This window comes from Muscardinus avellanarius, assembly GCF_963383645.1.
Source record: "Muscardinus avellanarius genome assembly, chromosome: 2".
NCBI classification, from domain to species: domain Eukaryota; kingdom Metazoa; phylum Chordata; class Mammalia; order Rodentia; family Gliridae; genus Muscardinus; species Muscardinus avellanarius.
In genome coordinates, this window is record NC_137787.1 from 189,615,667 (window position 1) to 189,634,200 (window position 18,534).

Genomic DNA, 18,534 nt, shown 5'->3' on the forward strand with positions numbered 1-18,534 from the left:
CAAATTCATAATACCCCAGAAAAGCAGCCTGTGGCAGAAACCCCGGTGTCATCTAGCCATCCTCTCTTCCCTCAGCCACCATCTCCATCTTAGCAGTAAATTCTGTTGGTTTTTACCTGTTCAATATTTCTTGACGTACCGGGCGTGGTGGCACACACTTGTAATCCCAGCGCTTGGGAGGCTGAAACAGGAGGATCCCACAGGTTCGAAGCCAGCCTCAGCTACTTAGTGAGACCCTGTTTCCAAATGAATAATACAAAATAGGGCTGGAGGTATAGCCCAGAGGTAGAAAAGCCCCTGGGTTCCATCCACCAGTAACACACAAAATACTTTCTTGACTCGGCCCACTTCCCCCAAGTCTACTTCTGCCCTTCTGGGGCACAGTGGCACCCTGTTGAGCTTGGCCCATTGCAGCAGATCAGCCACCATCTAGCCTGGCTCCTACTGTCTTCTTACGCCCTCCCCCCAGCAAATGTATTTATTTATTTATTTTTTGGTGGTACTAGAGGTGGAACCCAGAGGCTTTCTACCTCTGGGCTATACTCCCAGACCTTTTCTTTTTATATTTTATTTGGAAACAGGGTCTCACTAAGTTGCTGAGAGCCTCACTAAGTAGCTGAGGCTGGCTTCGAACCTGTGTGATCCTCCTGTCTCAGCCTCCCAAGCGCGGGGATTACAAGCGTGCGCCACCACGCCAGCTCTAGCAAATGTATTTAAAATCCAGTTCTAAGGCTGGGTATAAACTCCCCTGTCACCCTCAGGGTAAAGCCAACACATCTTTAGATGGCCTTGGTGAAATGTGGCCCCTTCCTGACCCACCAGCCTCCTCTGCGGCTTTTTAACTGTCTGAGCTCCTTTTTCATTTCTATAACGTACCGCCTGATACTGGGTAATTTGTAAAAAGCTGGAGTGTTCTCTAGGCTGGGAAGGTCAGGATCATGGTGCCAGCATCTGTGAGCACCTGCTCGCTACATCATCGTATGTTGGGAGGCTGTTTATGGCGCGTGCGCGCACACACACACACACACACACACACACACACACACACACGTGCACACGTCCACAAGAGTCAGGAAGCCTGCCTGCTCCTCCAAGGTCCCCCCTCCTATAGTCACCTGGGAATCCAGGTTCAGCATGAGATTCAGAGGGGCACAGACTCAGTCTGTAGCCAGATCTCTGTCCTTGGGGTGGAGAGGAGGGCTTTCACCGCCTGCCTTCGTTTGTTCTCAGTTCCCTTCCCTTGAGATCTCAGCACAGTGTCTGCACACAGACGCCCACGGAAGACACGCCTGGGTTCCCCTCGCTGTGCTGCGCCTGCTGCCTGCGGGCCCCAAGGGTGGCCTCTGATCTTCCCTCTCTCCTCTGCTTTCGCCCCTGTTAGGGCCTCAGCTTGGTGACCAGCATGCAGGAGAACGCACACTTCACTACCGGTCAGACGCCCTGCCCGGCCACCGGGAGCCCTCTGCCCTCCTCCCGTGCAACGTCTCTTGTTCCTTCTTTACCTTGGCCAGGAAGCTTTTTTGATCTTCCCTCTCTGTCCCAACGTGAGCTCCATGAAGCAGGGAGTAGGGTTGTTTTTTCCTAGCCTCAGCCCCAGAGACCAGCAGAGGGACACCGGGTTGACTGTTGAATGAATGAGCGTGTGAAGACGCCGTCTGAGTTCCCACCTGTTTTCTGATCAGTGCCAGATGGAGGCTCATTGTACCTTTTCCATCTTCTAGGATTCTTGGGAGGAAAGGAATGTATCTCACAGGGGATGAAGTTTTGAGTTGTTGTTCTCAGGTTGAGGCTTATGAATATGTCAGTGGAAATCAATGCACGTTCTCTCTCTCTCTCTCTCTCTCTCTCTCTCTCTCTCTCTCTCTCTCTCTCTTTCTCTCATTATGGGGTAGAGAAATATATAAATGAGAATTTTACTGCTAAAATTCTTGCATATTTGAAAAAGCAATGAGAGAAGGTTAAACTGAATAAGGAGACATTTAAATTTTTTAAGTTTTTTTATTATGAGAATTTAGTGCTCCTTTAAGGTAATTTGGTTAGCAGAAAAAGGCAGAATAAAAAAAATAAACAGCATCCAGCCCACTCCCCATATTCCCCACACTTTTTTTTTTGGTACTAGGGATGGAAAACAGGGGCATTGTACCTCCAAGTTGAACCCCAGCCCTAAATTTTAATTTATTTATTTATTTATTTATTTGTTTATTTATTTTATTTATCCTGGAAGCTAAAAGATATATATTTTCTGATTTCAAACCATATAAAGCTACAATAATTGAAACAGTGTAGTACTGTTCTAAAGGCAGATATATAAACCATTGGAGTTAAATACAAGCCTAGAGCTAAATTCTTCCCTATATTGTCAAGTTATTTTTGACAAGGTTTCCACGAACATTTGGTGATGGAAATAATAATCTTTTAACTAAATATTGTTGAAACATAATAATTACATGGAAATGAATAAAGTTGGACCCTTACCTAATCCCATATACAAGTATTAACTCAAAATAGATAAATGACCTACATATAAATCTTAACTATAAACTTTTAGAAGAAAATCTGGGTCATAAAACCTCACAAGATTGAAATTGGCAGTGATTTCTTGGATATGATTTCAATGGCATAGGCAATAGAAGAGTATACAAACTCCCTAAAAAATAAAAAAATATTGTATATCCAAAGACAATGTAAACAGAGTTAAAAGTTACTAATAGAATTGGATAAAATATTTCCAAATGCTATATCTGAAGGTATATTAATATTCCAACTAGAAATCCTAAAAATTAACAACAATAAAGGCAAACAATACCATTTAGAGATAGGTAAAAGACTAACATAAATAATGAATCTCCACAGATAACCAATCTTAGTTGTCTGTTGGATGGAAACTCTTGTTTCTCTGGTTCTGGTGTGTGTTACCTATTTCTTCTTTGTAGTTAATCTCCTTGAGTATTTTCTCTAGTGCTGGTTTTAAAGACATAAATTCCTTCAGTTTCTGTTTGTCATGGAAGCTTCTTATTTCTCCATCTAATTTGATAGAAAGTTTTGCTGGGTAGGAAATTTTTGGCTGGAAGTTATTTTCTTTCAGAGTTTGGAATATGTTACTCCAAGCCCTTCTGGCTCTCATGACTTGGTTTGGGAAGTCTGGAGTGATTCTAATTGGTTTGCCTCTGAATGTCACTTGGCCCTTTGTTTTTGTTGCCTTTAAGATTCTCTGCTTGGCTTCCACAGTGGTCATTTTGACAATTAGGTGGCGTGGGGATCCTCTTCTCCGATCCTGTCTAAAGGGAGTTCTATAAGTTTCCTGGACCTGTGTATCAACCTCTTGCTCTATGTTTGGAAAATTTTCTGCTATTACTTCCTTGAAGAGATTGTTGATCCCTTTGGTTTCACTTTCTTTTCCCTCCTCTATTCCAATTATTCTTAGGTTAGCTCTCTTAAAATGGGCCCATATTTCTTCAATGTCAGATTCCTTCTGTTGGATATTTTTTTCTAGATTAGAAACTATGCGTTCATTTTTGGAATGATCATCTTCTAAGAGCGAGATTCTGTTTTCCATGTGTTCTAATCGGTTGCTTGTGCTTTGAATTGAGGCCTTTACTTCATTAATTGCATCCTTTATCTCTTTTTGGCACTCTCTGAATTCTTTTCGAAGCACCTCTATTATTTCTACAGTTATTTTCCTGATTTGATCTTCTAGAAATCTCTGATTTTCTGTTTTATCGGGTTCTGATGTTGTGGGGTTGTGGGCATTCATTGCTCCAGTGTTATTCCTCTTTCCCATGATTTCGGAAGTTTGTGCCTTCTCTGGGTTCTTCCCTTGGGTCAGTATGACTTCACTTAAGGTGCTCTGGATCTCGAGTCTGTAGTATCTCAGACCCCACTACTCCTTTACTGGATTGTATCACAGAGTCTCCGACCCAGGGAGTCGATAGAGGCTGCTTTAGACTGTGGGGGGTGCCGGGTTGCACGTTCTCCTATGGTGTGATATCTCTGCCACCGCCCCTCCCCCACTGGGTCAAGTCCAAGGGAGTACAGTACTGGGATTTCTCCTCTGTGGCCCGCAATTTGACTCACTGTTCTTGAGTTCGCAGATGTAGCTGTACTGGACTCAGTGAATTCGCTGCTGCTGCCGCCGGTGGCAATATAGCGCCGCTGTTACGCCCTCGGCCATGAGGCTGGTTTATTTCTTCTTGGTTTTGAGTCCACTCTGAGTCCCTGCAGCGTGTGCTGAGCTCAGCCACTGGGAGCTTTAGATGCTCCCTGCGCTGAAAAATCCCGCCTGCCTGTTCCACAGCGGCTCACCTCGGCTCGCTGTAGCCATCCGGTGAAGTCGCCGCTGCCGCCGGCAGTATGGCACTGCTGCCGCGTCCTCGGGCGTGAGGCCGGTGTATCTCCTCTGTGGCTCTGAGCTCTGTTTTCAGTCCGCTTTCTCTCTGGAGCCTGGTGATTTTTTTGTTTCTCTGGTGATGGTGTTTTCTGGCTATGAAAGGCGTTGATTTTGTGGTAATGGAGATTGGTTGTTAGCAGGGCTCTTAAGCCCCGCTTTTCTTGGTCGCCATCTTCCCGGAAGTCCTGGTATTTGCATTTCTAAGAAAGTGTAAATTAGTCCCACATATCGGCATCATCTCTAGACTGCTTGGCACTTTGTAAATTACCAACAGTTAGTTCTTTTTTTCTTTTCTTGTTTTGTTTTGTGGCACTGGAGACTGAACCCAGGAGCAGTCCACCTCTGAGCTCCACCCCCAGATCTTTTTATTTTGAAACAGGATCTCTCTAAGTTACTGTGTGCTGGATGTGAAGCTGCAGTCCTCCTGTCTCAGCCTCCCACGTCCTGTGATTACAGGGGCACCCCGCTGCACCCCGCCGTACCCCGCTTACCTGTGGTTCTTGGCATAGTTTTCTACAATGCTGCTTCTCTTTTTTCTGTTTACTTTTTTTTTTTTTTTTTTTTTTTTTTTTTGCAGGTCTGGGGTTGGAACCCAGAGGCATTTGACCTCCGAGCTACACCCCCAGCCCTATTTTTATTCTTTATTTTGAAACCGGGTCTCACTGAGTTACAGAGGGCCTCACTAAGCAGCCGAGGCTGTCCGCGAACCAGGATCCTCCGGTCTCGGCTTCCTGAATGCTGGGATTACAAGCGTGCGTACCACGCCCGGCTCTTTCTGTTAACTTATAAAACCCTCTTTATAGTAAGTACAGTAAGCACATTCACTTTGATTTTGTTATATATGCAAATATGAGCATCAAAATAACCGTGTGTGTGTGTGTGTGTGTGTGTGTGTGTGTGTGTGATGCTGGGGATGAAACCTATACCTCTAAACTACACCCCCAGCCCTTTTTACTTTTTGTTTTGAAATAGGGTCTCACTCAGTAGCTGAGGTCCTCGCTAAGTTGCTGAGGCTGGCCTTGAACCTGGGATTACAGGTGTGCACCACCATGCCCAGCAAAAGAACCCTTTCGAAATGACCAGACATGTAAGGAGATTTTAAAGAAAAGAACGTGTGAAGTAGAATAATATAGTTAACTTGTGCTATATTCACAAAGATGGCTGGTTTCCCTCTAATTTGAATGTTGACACTCAACACTGTGTGCCGGAGACTCGCGTGTGCAGAAGAGGCTGCAGCTGGAGGCTGGGCGGCCTTGGTCCTTCGTGCTGCCACTCTGGGAGGAGGAGCTGGGATGAATTCTGTAGCCCCTGCCAGCCTCGTTCCCTCTCCTGGGTAACAAGAATTTCTCTGGCTTGTTTTGAGAGGTAAATGACTTCAGGCAGTGTGCAGTGCAGATGTGATCGTCTATAAATACTGATTCCCTTTTTATAACTCACAGATGTGCTACTCTTTGTAGACTTACAAATACGTGTATTTGTTTCAATAAGAATTGCATTGTTCACTTAACTATAGTAGCCGTTTTTGCAAGTGTGTGTGCGTGTGTATCTGCGTGCGTGTGAGTGTTTTAGTGGAAATTGAGCCCAGTGGAGTTCTACCTCTGAGCTATATACTCCCAGCCCATTTTTACTTTTTATTTTGAAACTAGGCCTCTGTAAGTTGCTGAGGCTGTCCTCAAACCTGGGCTCCTCAAGTCTCAGCCTCCCAAGTACTGAGATTTACAGGCACGTGCTACCGCAACCAGCACAATCATTCGTTAATATTTTCTGAGTAAGTACCCAGGGCCTCCCGCATCCTAAGCTCACACTGCGCCCCCATCTTACATCCCCAGCCCCTGTTGACTGTGTACCCATGTCTAGGAGAAATTTGGACTGTCAAGCCCGGGGATGGCATTAACGAATTAGGATCCATTCTACAAAAGTGGTAGATAATGTTTGATATGACATTTGGAGAATAAAGAAACATGGAACCTCAAATACTCAAACATTTTGATTTGAAATAGCTTCAAATAAGGTCTCTAAGTGCTTGCACGCTTTCACTGAACGATTATGTCTCAATCTGTTCTCTTTTCTTCCCGTAGGTATGGCTGGATCTCTTAAAACCTATCGTGAAACAGATCCGAAGTAAGTCACCCCACGTGTTGCGCAGTGACGGCAGACACAGGCCAGGGTTTCGTTGTCAAAACTGATAATACCAGTTCTTTTCTTTTTCTAATCCTTTGATTACTTGTCATCCTCCACGAATCCACAGCCTATTAAAATGTGTAGCTTCTGCAGTTTTAATATATTACAGTTAGGTAATCAAAACCTTGCTTGGAAAATCAAATATGATTTTGATGCACAGCGAACGCCTGCTCTTCAGCTCAGCACACCTCGTCTCGTCTCTGCCGCTGTTTCTGACTGTCCCCTTCCGAGAGTGGGGCTGTCTATTCGTAACGTTGGTTTTAGGCTGTTTTGCCCTCTTTCTTCGAAGCCTACAAAAAATCAGAATACAAGTGTTACTTGTGGAGAGAGGAAGGTACTCAGAAGTGTGTGTGTGCGGGCCGAGTGTGGTGGCGCACACTTGTAATCCCAGCATTTGGGAGGCTGAGAAAGGAGGATCCCCGGTTCGTGGGCAGCCTCAGCTACTACTTAATGAGACCCTTTGCGACTCAGTGAGATTCTGTTTTCAAATAAAGAATAAAACAAGCTGGGCGTGGTGGCGCACGCTTGTAATCCCAGCGCTTAGGAGGCTGAGACAGGAAGATCGCACAGGTTCGAAGCCAGCCTCAGCTACTTAGTGAGGCTCTCGGCAACTTAGTGAGACCCTGTTTCCAAATAAAGTATAAAATAGGTCTGGGAGCGTGGCCCGAAAGTAGAAGCCTCTGGGTTCTACCCCCAGTACCACCAAAAATAAAAATAAAATAAATAAAAAATAGGGCTGGGGATATAGCCCGGAGGTTCTATCCCCACTACCACCCCTCCCCCCCCAAAACAAAGTTTGTATGTGGGTTTGCATTTGCATGCATGTTTCTGATTAGCAGGCAGAGCAGCAGAGGGAGCCTGGTGTGTATGTAAACCTTGGGCTGCAGAGGAGATGACTGAGGAGCACCTGAGAAAGAACAGGAGCGGGAACACGCGCTCTCTCCCACCTCGGGCCGTCCTTCCTTGCTCCTCTGCTTTGCGGTCAAGCTCCGTTCTCCAGGTCCTGCTGAATGGTCCCCCACTGCAGCCAGACAGGAGTCTGGGATCACAGCCGCGTGCCTTTAGTGGAGCCCAGAGCTCACTGTCCCTGCGGGATCCTTTATCTGTCAAAGAAACCCCACCGCGCCACTTGCAGCAATTTATGGGGCTGTAATAAAAATGCAACACGAGGTCTGTAGGCGCCTCATGCAGTTCAAATTGATGTTGGCCGTCCGTCATTTAAATTGAACAATTATCGACGTTGGAAATGAAAGGGCCATCATTTATTTGATGTTTACTGGGCGTCCTCGGGGGAGCTGGCCCTGGCTGTCAACTGTGTGTGCGCGTGCGTGCGTGCGTGCGTGTGTGTGTGTGTGTGTGTGTGTGTGTGTGTGTGTTGGTGCAGGGTGACCGAGCAGCCCCCGCTGAGAGGCATGAGCGTAGAAGATGGACACGTTTGTCCCCGCACCCGGTCACCAGGGACCCGCCAAGGGCAGGAACACACTGTTCAGCGGGTGCCAAGCGCACACCTGGGTGGCTGTCAGGTGGGAAGGGCAGCGGGAGTCGCCGCGCCTCCTCTGTGTGCTGTGACTGGCCTGTTGACAGCACTGTTCCCTCACGCTGAGCACCAGCGTCTGCCTCCCCTCGGGGTTCCCAGGGACGTGAGGAGCCTCCTTGATTCCTGCCCGTGTGAGAGCAGCGGAGAGGAAGCGGTGCGGCCTGTCTCCCTCGTGTCTTGCTGTTGTCTGGGCCTCCGGGGCATCATATGCAGAGTCTGTGCGTTTTTCGAGCTCTACAAGGGAGGAGTGGAGCCCCTTTGGCCTTTCTCCCAGCCGTGTCTGTGTGGCTGACACCGTTACCTTAGGAGCCACCATTTTGTTATTTTCTGAACTTGGATGTGTGATCACAGCATTCCATCAGTAAATTGTTGCTTCTGTGTGATGAGGCAAAGGGTATTTTCTGCTCTTGTATTAATATAACCATAGCAGGCGTGGTGGTGCACACTTGTAATCCCAGTGCTCAAGAGACTGAGACAGGAGGATTGCAAATTTGAGGACAGACTCAGAAAGCAGAGAGACTTACCAATCCCCCAAGACTCTGTTTCACAATAAAAATAAAATCGGGCTGGGGGTGTAGCTCAGAGGCAGAGTGACCCTGGGTTCAATCCTCGGTACCACAAAAATAGGTAAATAAATAATAAATAAAACCATCAAGATTTGGATTTCATAGAGCTGGGACGCCGCTCAGTGGTAGAGCACGTGCCTTGTATGTGTGAGGCCCCAGGGTTCTATCCCCACCACTGCAAAATAAAAAAATAAATAAAAAGAAAGAGGAGAGAACTTTGTATTTCCTGGGGCATACAATCAATTGCTATAATTTCAAATGGCAGAACCTGTGAGTCTGTCCTTATTTTGGACATAGGAGTCTGAATCAGCACGGCGTACTCTCCTGTGATCTACTCAACGTCCCACTTTAAGTCTGAACAGCTATGTATCTCATCCCTAGTCTGTCCCTTCACCCCCGCTCCTGCTGTCTGCTTCCTGGTTTTGTCTTAACTCACTGGCAAGATGGGTACGAGACCCTCAAAGGCTGCGGCTCACTGATGAAGGCAGACTACAGGTCCTTTATATTTTCTCTCCAGGGCCGGGGAGGGCACTGGTACTACAAACGTATTTGGTGAACAGGTTAGCAACTGTGCCTTGTGCATGATTAAGTATAATAAATTGCATAACTGATTTACATTTTCATTGTCTCCTTAAGTTATCTAGTGTATTGGGATAAAAGCAGCAAAAAATAAATACATTTCTGAAGACAAATTTTTTTAAACTGGAGTTTAAATTTGCAGAGAAATTAATAGTTGAATGGAATACTTCTGGCATAGTGGTTTTTTTTTAGAAAGTAGATAACTGTTTCCCCACAATATGAAAGTGAGAATTAATAGCTGATCTGGGTATGGTGGCACACACCTGTAATCTCAATATTTGGGAAGCTGAGACAGGAAGATCACAGGTCCATGGCCAGCCTCAGCTACTTAGTGAGCCCTTTTGTAACTCAGTGAGACCATGTTTCAAAATTAAGAATAAAAAATAGGGCTGAGATTGTAGCTCAGAGGTAGAATGCCCCTGGGTTCCATCCCCAGCACCACAAAAGTGTGTGTGTGTGTGTGTGTGTGTGTGTGTGTGTGTGCCATAATATTATATAATATAATATTATATAAAGGACTGGGAGGTAGACTGTCCCCTGAGTTCAATCTCCAGTCACACACACACACACACACACACACACACACACACACACACACACAGAGCTAGTAGCCAAAGTTAGCCAATTTAGGGTTGGCTTAAAAGTTGGCAGATATAATGTCGGAAGTTTGGAACAAAAAGCATTATTTAATATATAATACACCTTGCAACGTCCTTTTCTTTGGTATATAGTACACCTCATAGTCTCTTGTGTCGATGCTGTACTGATTTTGTTGTTGTTCTATTTTAGGGCCAAAGCATGTTGTTGTCAAGTTTGTGGTGAAATTCTTCCCGCCTGACCACACACAACTCCAAGAGGAGCTCACCAGGTGAGCAGTTTGGCAACGGGATATTTTTTGTTCCTGTGTATGGAGGAAAAGAGAACATTACTATTCAATATGGGTTGAATGAACTTTTTCATACTACTTATTTGACCAGCATCTTTTCTGTGCTTTAACATTTTAACTCTCCTTCTCTCTCTCCTCTACCAAGAAAAATGAAGGGGAAAAAATACTGTTTTCCCCGCAGCCTGGTTTCTCTAAGACTGCAACTATGGGGCATACCGGGCTTATAACCTGTTAATGTTTTCCATCTTATTCCTACTTGATCCTGAGAAAGTTTAAGGAAATGTGTCTCTTTTATGAAACCAAGATGTCAATTAAGGATCTGTCGTCATTGCTGTCATGGGTGAATGAATTCACTATGAATTGTACGTCCGTTTCTTTGAAAGTGTGGCTCAGTGGGAGAAACCTGAATGTCAGGTCAGCCCTGGCTTCAGCCATCGGTCCTGCTGCTCGCTAGAGGCGGGGCTAGCCTACTTGCTTCCTCAGTGCCACAGTTAATACACCTCTTATAATGCAGATGGTAATGCTTGCTCAGCCAAAGTTGTTTCAAGGATAAGAGCTTGATAAGTGGCTGAGATCCAGTGGAGACGCTGTAAATGGTAACTGTCATCATCGTAATTGTCACCACCACCATCACCACCTGCCACCTCCATCACACCACCACAACCATCCCTGTCACCATCAGCACCACCACAACCATCACCACTTGCCACCTCCATCACACCACCACTACCCTCACCTTCATCATCATCACCATGGTTACCATTGTCGGCATCACCATTGTCACGGCTGCCACCATAGTCACCATTACTGTCACCATCATTATCACCATCATCACCAGCACAATCACCACTACCATCACCATCGTCACCACCATTATCAATATCCCCATCATCACCCAAACCATTGGGACCATAGTCATCATTACTACTGTCACCACCGCCATAGTCATCACCACCATCACCATCATCATGCCGTTATCAATCTCCCCATCACCACCACAGTCACTACCACCATCCTCATCCTCACCGCCACCACCACCATAGTCACCATCACTACTGTCCCCACCATCAGTACCACCACCACCACCACCACCAGTACCAAAAAAAAAAAGTTAGTGCACCCTTATGCGTGCACTAGTCTGACCAACCAGAGTCACATGTGCCTTTTAAGCTAAGGCTACTAAGGCCGAGGCCACCACATTGTTCTCATTCCTCTGAGTACAGAGCACAGGATTGTGGGTAGTAGTTGAGCTCCACTTACCAAAGGGATAAAGACATTTACTTGATCAGTCTTCATTGAGTAAGAGTGCCCTGCGTGCAAGCAGGGTTCCAGGCCCTGGAAATATAGTGCTGAAAAGATAAGTCTTGATTCTGTGGAAATAGCAGATGATTAAGTAAACAAGAAAAGATCAGATCGTGGCGGGAGCTCTTTAGGTAACTGAAGTCGGGAGATGCGACGGAAAGTGACGGGCGACAATGTTGGGTTGCTGGGTTGGTCTGCAGTGCCGCTGTAGGAAGCCATGAGGATCTGTTGGTCGTTTTCTGCGAAGAAGCCTTTCAGAGAGGAGGAGTAGCCGACCCAGCACCCAAGGCAAGAGCAAGCACCATACATTCCAGTACTTCAGAGTGGGCCAGTTCCAAGGCAGGAACGGAGGACCACGTGCAGCGACCTGGGAGAGAGGCCTGGTGATGTGTGACTTGGAAGAAGCTGCCGTGAAGATGCTGGAGGGAGGATGAAAGTCACAGGCCATCCAGGGAGGAACTGATCACAGTGGTTCAGCCCAGGTGATGACCAGGAAGAAGATGGAGACGAGTGGGCGGAGCCCACCTGTCTCGGTGACAGGTCAGACCTGGAGTCTGAAAAGGCAGAAGGAAACACTTCGGAGTTTATTTATTCATTTATTTGTGGTACCGGGAATTGAACACGAGGCATTCTGCCTCTGAACTACAACCCTACCCCTTGTTTATTCTTTTGAAACAGAGTCTCACTAATTATCTAAGGGTTTTGCTGAGTTACTGAGGCTGGCCTTGAATCTGCTATCCTCTTGTCTCAGCCTCACAAGTACCAGGGTAATATATGTGTTTCCCCCATGCCGGGTGACACTTAAGATTTTTTACTCGAACTACCAGGTGGAGATGTTGATGATTCCTAAAACAGAAAAGGGTAGGGGGAAGCCAGGCATGGTGGCACACGCTTGTAATCCCAGCATTCGGGAGACTGAGAGCGGAGGATTGCAGTTCGCGGACAGCCTCTGCTACTTAGTGAGGCCCTCTGCAACTCATTGAGACCCGGTTTCAAAATAAAAAATAAGAAAAAATAGGGCAGGAGGTATAGCTTGGAGGTCGAATGTCCCTGGGTTCCATCCCCAGACACACACACACACACACACACACACACACACACACACACACACACAAAAACGGGTGGAGGGAAGTGGAGAGTCAAGGATTGGTCCTGGCCTGGAATATTCGAGACACCTGTTAGCCATGGCATGATTGCTACAAGAAGACCGTCAGATACACAAGCGTGGAGCTCCGGGGAGCGGTGAGGACTGAGGCCCTTCCCACTGCTCTCACGTTTTCTGAATGAGTTGCCAGTAATTCTCCACCACCACTGGCAGCTCCCAGATCAGTGAAGCAGTGTAGACAGCCGGGAGCGGGCAGACACCAGCCTCTGGGGACAACCCTGTGTGTGTGCTTTAGCGGGCAGGAGGACTCCTCCTGAGTTGCAGGAGGCCCGGCGGAGCACAGAGAACGTTCCTGCCTTCGAGCGGCATTGACACTAGGGCTTCTGGGCCACGGTTTCTGGGGCTGGTTTCTCTGCGGTGAGCGCGTGCTTTGCTCTGAGCTAACCGAGCAGAAATAAATCCAAGGACCAGTTTCTCCGGTCACCGGGCCTTTCTGTTTAGGAAGCTGGAAGCAGGGATGCTGGCTTCTCCCCCATCAAAAACTGTTTTGCAAATAATTTTATACCTTTTCAATGTTTGTGAATTGTTGCTGCTAAAGCCTTCCAGTTTTCTGCCACTCTGCTGGACCCTGTTCTAAAATTCCATACAGCTTGGTAGTCCAATGTGCTTTTTTTTTTTTTTTTTTGTGGCCAACTTTGGTAAACTCCTGGTTATACATCCTCCGTTGGTAAAATACCCCTGAGTTCAATCCCAGTACTGGGAAGAGAAGGAGCAGCAATCGAGGCATCTGTGGAACAGAAGTTACTAGACTTTTTTACTACAGTGCTCAGAAGCGCTTTCCTAGTGCCTGTGAGCTGAGCCACAGTCTGCTCAGCCCCGGTCTCCGGGCGTCGCCCTCGGTCAGCTCCAGCCTCGGCCTGGCCGTGTTCTTGTCCTGAGTGGAGCGACCTTCGCGGCATCCAGGGCTCTGCACCGCCCAGCTTCCCTCAGATCAGCAGAGAAATTGTACATGGCTCTCATGTCATGAGACAAGAAAGACGATGAGGACTTTCAAATTAAATACATGAAGACAGACGAGCTGCAAATAAGGCGTGGGTGGACGTGGCGTGGCCTGCCTTCTCCATGAAGTTAAAACCCCAGGACTCCCGGCCCCACTGTCTCCAACGAGTGGCGATTCTGTTGACTTTGAGAATGTTTGAGAATGTTGTTTCGCCTTGTGCCCGCCGTGCTGGCGTTACTTAGTGCCTGTCGAGTAAGAGTTAGCTTTGGCTCTGTGGCTTTGATTGGAATGACTCATTTCACAGCACCGAAGGTATTGCTAGGTCTCTCAAGTCAGCGTCCCAGCCGGTGCACTCAGCTGACAGCCCGTGTTGCTAAGAAAGGGTCAGAGTGTGGTCAGAGTGTGTGTATGGATGAGCAATTATGTGAATATATATATACCTCTGCAGATCTATATTATATATGCAATTTTTGTACTGTCATTTAAAATAAAGATGTTTCTTAAAAAAAAAAAAAAAGAAAGGGTCAGAGTCAATGCCCAGGAAAGCATTTCTCATGTTACCCGGTCTGGGAACAGCACGAGTCAGCATAACCGGGGCGACATGTCCTTCTTTCCGCCTCTAGAAAGGCACACGCCTCCCCCGCATCAGTGCACGGGCATCAAGTCCAAACTGATTGTCCCAGAGGCTCCCAAGGCCTCTTGGACTCTGACCGTGACACTGGCCCCAGGCGCTTTGCGAACACAGGCCCCCGTCTGAACTGGTCAACAATAAAATATTCAAAACGTAATGCTATTAAAACACAAGGCCCTCCTGTTTATCTGGAAATTAACAACATAGATTTGAATTCGAGCTGCATTTGGAAGAGCAATACTACCCATACCACTCCAACCCAGAAGGGGCTTTGGCGAGAGCCGTCCCCTGTGGCTCTGTAGTCGACACGCAGGTTGTTTTATAAGCTCTACTGTTCCTCCTTTTTTTTTTCCTCTGCAGTACTAGGGATGGAACCCAGGGGCATTCAACCTCCAAGTTACACCCCAAGTCCTATTTTTTAGTCTTTTTTTTTTTTTTTTTTTTTAAAACAGGGTCTCACTGAGTTGCAAAGGGCCTGGCTAGGTAGCTGAGGCTGTCCTCAAACCCCGATCTTCCAGTCTCCGCCTCCCAAATGCTGGGATTACAAGCCTGCACCACCACACCCGGCCTATTTTTCCTCCTTTTGACTCTCCAAGAGAGGAGGCAGGTACTGGGGACAGAGAGAGAACAAGAGCAAACATCAGGGAGGCTGGACAAAGGTCAGCGAATGTCAGCCGTGGACCCGTAGGGGCTTTGAGTTTGTTTTGTTTTTATTTTCTGGTTACCCAGTTGCCACTGTGATTTTTCAGTTCTTCATAATGGAACTTCCTAAATGACTTCAAGGAGACGAGTTATTCTTTTATGAAAAAAAGCATCTGCTAGTACTTAATGAATATGCTTGTTCTGCTGACTCTATTCTCTACTTATCGGCCCATCTAATTCTTTTTTTTTTTTTTTTTTTTTTTTGCCATACTGGGGATGGAACCCAGGGACATTCTACCTCCGAGCTACACCCCTACTTCTATTTTTTATTCTTTTTTTGAAACAGGGTCTCACTGAGTTGCAAAGGGCCTCACTAAGTAGCTGAGGCTGTCCGCGAACTGCGATCCTCCTGTCTCAGCCTCCCGAATGCTGGGATGACAAGCGTGCGCCACCACGCCCGGCTTAGCCCATCTAACTCTTACAGAAAGATATGTTTCCTGTTGTTAAAGGCCTTTCTTTAGATTGAAAAATGGCCTTGTGTTATTGCAGAAGTAGTCACGATGCGTTGCAGAAAGTGGAGGATTTAAACAAGACCAAGAGAGTAAAACACCACCCTCCTGCAACTGCTAACACTAGCCTGGCGTCCTTTCTGATTTCCCCATGTATATGTGCTTTGCACCTCCTGGGATATCTTGGCCGTCCTCAGACGTGCCTACCTTGTGACGTGCCTGCTCGCCTAGGTAAGATGCACTGTCCCGCCACGGGCCACAGCTGGCCGCCTTCCTCCAGGCCGCTTCTGTCTCGCACAGTCCCTCCTTCATGACTGCCCTCTTCGACAACATAGCCTCCCTCCAGAACGCGCCACATTGATTCCTTGGAGAGCCATGTAGCTCACCCTCCACTCGTTTTTATTTTCCTGAAAATTGGGAATGTGCTTTAAAGGCTGGGTGGATACGGTCAGACATTTTCAGCTGGGATCCACCATAAGTGAGGCGCGCTTCCTGGGTCTTTACCGACCTGAGCTTGTTCAGGGCCTTGAGGGGGCGGCATTCTGACCTCTCCGTTGTGCACTTGTTGCTTTGGACCTTTGCGACTGGCCCATTTCCTACGTATCTGTTCCAGAGAGTGAAACTTTTCAGCATCAGTCATGCTTTAGAGTTTGTGGAGCAAAGATGGTCTAATCCTGTCATTCCGGCCATGGTATGAGTTGGCATTCTTCTCTAGAGTGGACCTCTACTTCATCCCCCTGGAACCTTTGACTAGCCTAAAATATGCTTCCAAGGAGAGAGGGGATCCATGCTCGATTCTTTTCCTTAGGTGACCAGTTTTTAAATAAGAAGTTGTTTTAATAGTTCCCAAAAGGGGATACATTCTTTTTGCTTATTTTCTTTGTCTTCTTGAGTACCATAATGAACTCATGAATTTTCATTAATTCAGTGTGTTTTTATTGTTACTAGAAATTGAACCCAGGGGCATTCTACCTTCAAGCTATACTCCCAGCCCTCTTTTTATTTTTTATTCTGAAACAGGTCTCGCCAAATGATGGAGGCTGGCCTCGAACCTGCAATCCTCCTGTCTCAGTTTCCCAAGGTCTAAGATTGTTAAGTGTGAGGCATCACCAATTACAACTGGGAAATTCAGTGTGTTTTGATTCTCTTTAATCATTCTTGTTGTTATTTAAGTAGTGACAACTTTGGCCAGCGAAGGCACCTTCAAGATACTTCTTTTGGAGACAGGTGTGCTGGTGCATGCCTGTAATCCTAGTACTTAGGAGGCTAAGACAGGAGAATCACAAGTTCAAAGACAGCCTCAGAAGCTCAGCAAGACCCTGTTTCAAAACAAAAATATAAAAAGGACTATTGCTAACCTGAGCATGGTGGTGCACACACGTAATCCCAGTACTTGGGAGGCTGAGACAGGAGGATCTCAGGTTCACTAAGAACTAGCCTCAGCTACTTAGTGAGGCCCTCCACAACTTAGACCCTGTTTCAAAATCAACAATAAAATATAGGGCTGGGGATGTAGCTCAGAGGTAAAATGCCTCTGGGTTCAATCCCCAGTACCACAAAAAAAGAAAAAAAAGGGGGGGGGGGTTAAGGCCAGGCGTGGTAGCGCATGCTTGTAATCCCTGTGCTTGGGAGGCTGAGACAGGAGGATCGCACGGGTTCGAAGCCAGCCTTTGCTACTTAGTGAGGCTCTTAGCAACTTAGTGAGACCCTGTTTCCAAATAAAAGTATAAAATAGGTCTGGGAGTGTAGCCTGGAGATGGAAAGCCTCTGGGTTCCACCCCCAGTACCACCAAAAAAAAAAAAAAAGGGTTATGGAGAAAGACCCTGAGTTCAACACCCAATACCACACACACCACACACACACACACACACACACACACACACACACACACACACACAGATACTCCTTTTTCCCTTTTGATAAAACACATGTATTTTTGAAAACCACCTCGCTTCCTAACACAGTGAGAAATTCCAGGCTCACCCAGCCTCCTTCCCTACCCGAGACGCGAAATCTTCCATTTCTCCAAGGACTTACCTCTGTGTCCTTCCTCTCGGTAATTGCATGAAGGACAGGACCCAGTTGCTAAGGGTTGCTATGAAGGAGACGCTTTCTAGGCAGAAGGGAGAGCTGCCCAGTCCCCAGTGCCCTTCTGAAAATGGATGAGTTTGTACAGATGTTTCCAAATCCAATTTAAAATGGCAGTTTCTACTTCATTTCTTTGATGTGTAGATATTTTTTACTTATACAAAAAATGTTTACTTGCTTTACCCAACAATATAAAGAAGAAAATTTTGAAACAATTTAAATCCACTTTGACATATCTGGTAAGTGAGGCTTGTAGACGTAGCTAAGAAAATATTCCACCTGGGAAAGACACCTTGCCTTTTACATTCATTATAAAGCTCTTACTAACCAGTACAAACTGCTGCTATTGTCTGAGCCGTAAAACCATTTTAGAGTAAAACTGATGTCATGAAGCAAATTGTGTGTGTTTTACGCATGCGCACACTCAGGGCAGTAGGCTATGGTTTTTACATCTGCATGGCACTCTGACCACATAAACCGTAGCATCACTCATAAATTATGAGCAAAGATGACAGCGTATCTCTCCTGGTTCTTGGTCTTTCTAAAAGGAAGTGGGTAAGCCGGGCATGGTGGCGCACGCTTGTAATCCCAGCATTTGGGAGGCTGAGATGGGAGGATCTGGGTTCACGGACAGCCTCAGCTACTACTTAGTGAGGCCCTTTACAACTCAGTGACCTGTTTCAAAATAAAGACTAAAAAATAGGCTGGGGGTGTAGGTCGGGGGTAGAATGCTTGCCGTCTGGTTTTACGCTCCTTGCTGTAGTTGCCACGTGCACAAGCTCGCCTGCGCCGGCCCTCCGGCTCCCGGTGCGTGACACCCTCTCTGTTGACCTCCGCAGGTACCTGTTCGCTCTGCAGGTGAAGCAGGACTTGGCTCAAGGCCGGCTGACGTGCAACAGCACCAGCGCTGCCCTCCTCATCTCACACATAGTGCAGTGTAAGTTCTGCTGGCTCCCCGCGGGAGGCTGCTGGGAACTCCGCAATGATCTGATTGATGGGGGTGGGATGACACACACAGTAGGAATGTCTTCGTGTTTTTCTTGCTGTTAGTGTGAATGCCTGCAGAAGAAAACAGTAACTTCATTAATAGGCATATGCCCTAACCTCTGTGCTGCGTCTG

At 46.7% G+C, this 18,534-nt stretch overlaps 1 protein-coding gene across 5 annotated transcripts in view; it reads left to right on the forward strand.

The window, feature by feature from the left end:
* FARP1 (FERM, ARH/RhoGEF and pleckstrin domain protein 1) overlaps positions 1 to 18,534 on the forward strand; it is a gene marked incomplete at both ends in the record, with an annotated part of 238,806 nt that overhangs the window by 148,938 nt on the left and 71,334 nt on the right. For all 5 annotated transcript variants that reach the window (XM_080690176.1, XM_080690177.1, XM_080690179.1 and 2 more), the window contains 3 exons: positions 6,466 to 6,508; positions 10,040 to 10,118; positions 18,254 to 18,351. In XM_080690176.1, the coding sequence (XP_080546302.1) occupies positions 6,466 to 6,508; positions 10,040 to 10,118; positions 18,254 to 18,351 (220 nt within the window). The remainder of the gene's footprint in view (positions 1 to 6,465; positions 6,509 to 10,039; positions 10,119 to 18,253; positions 18,352 to 18,534) is intronic.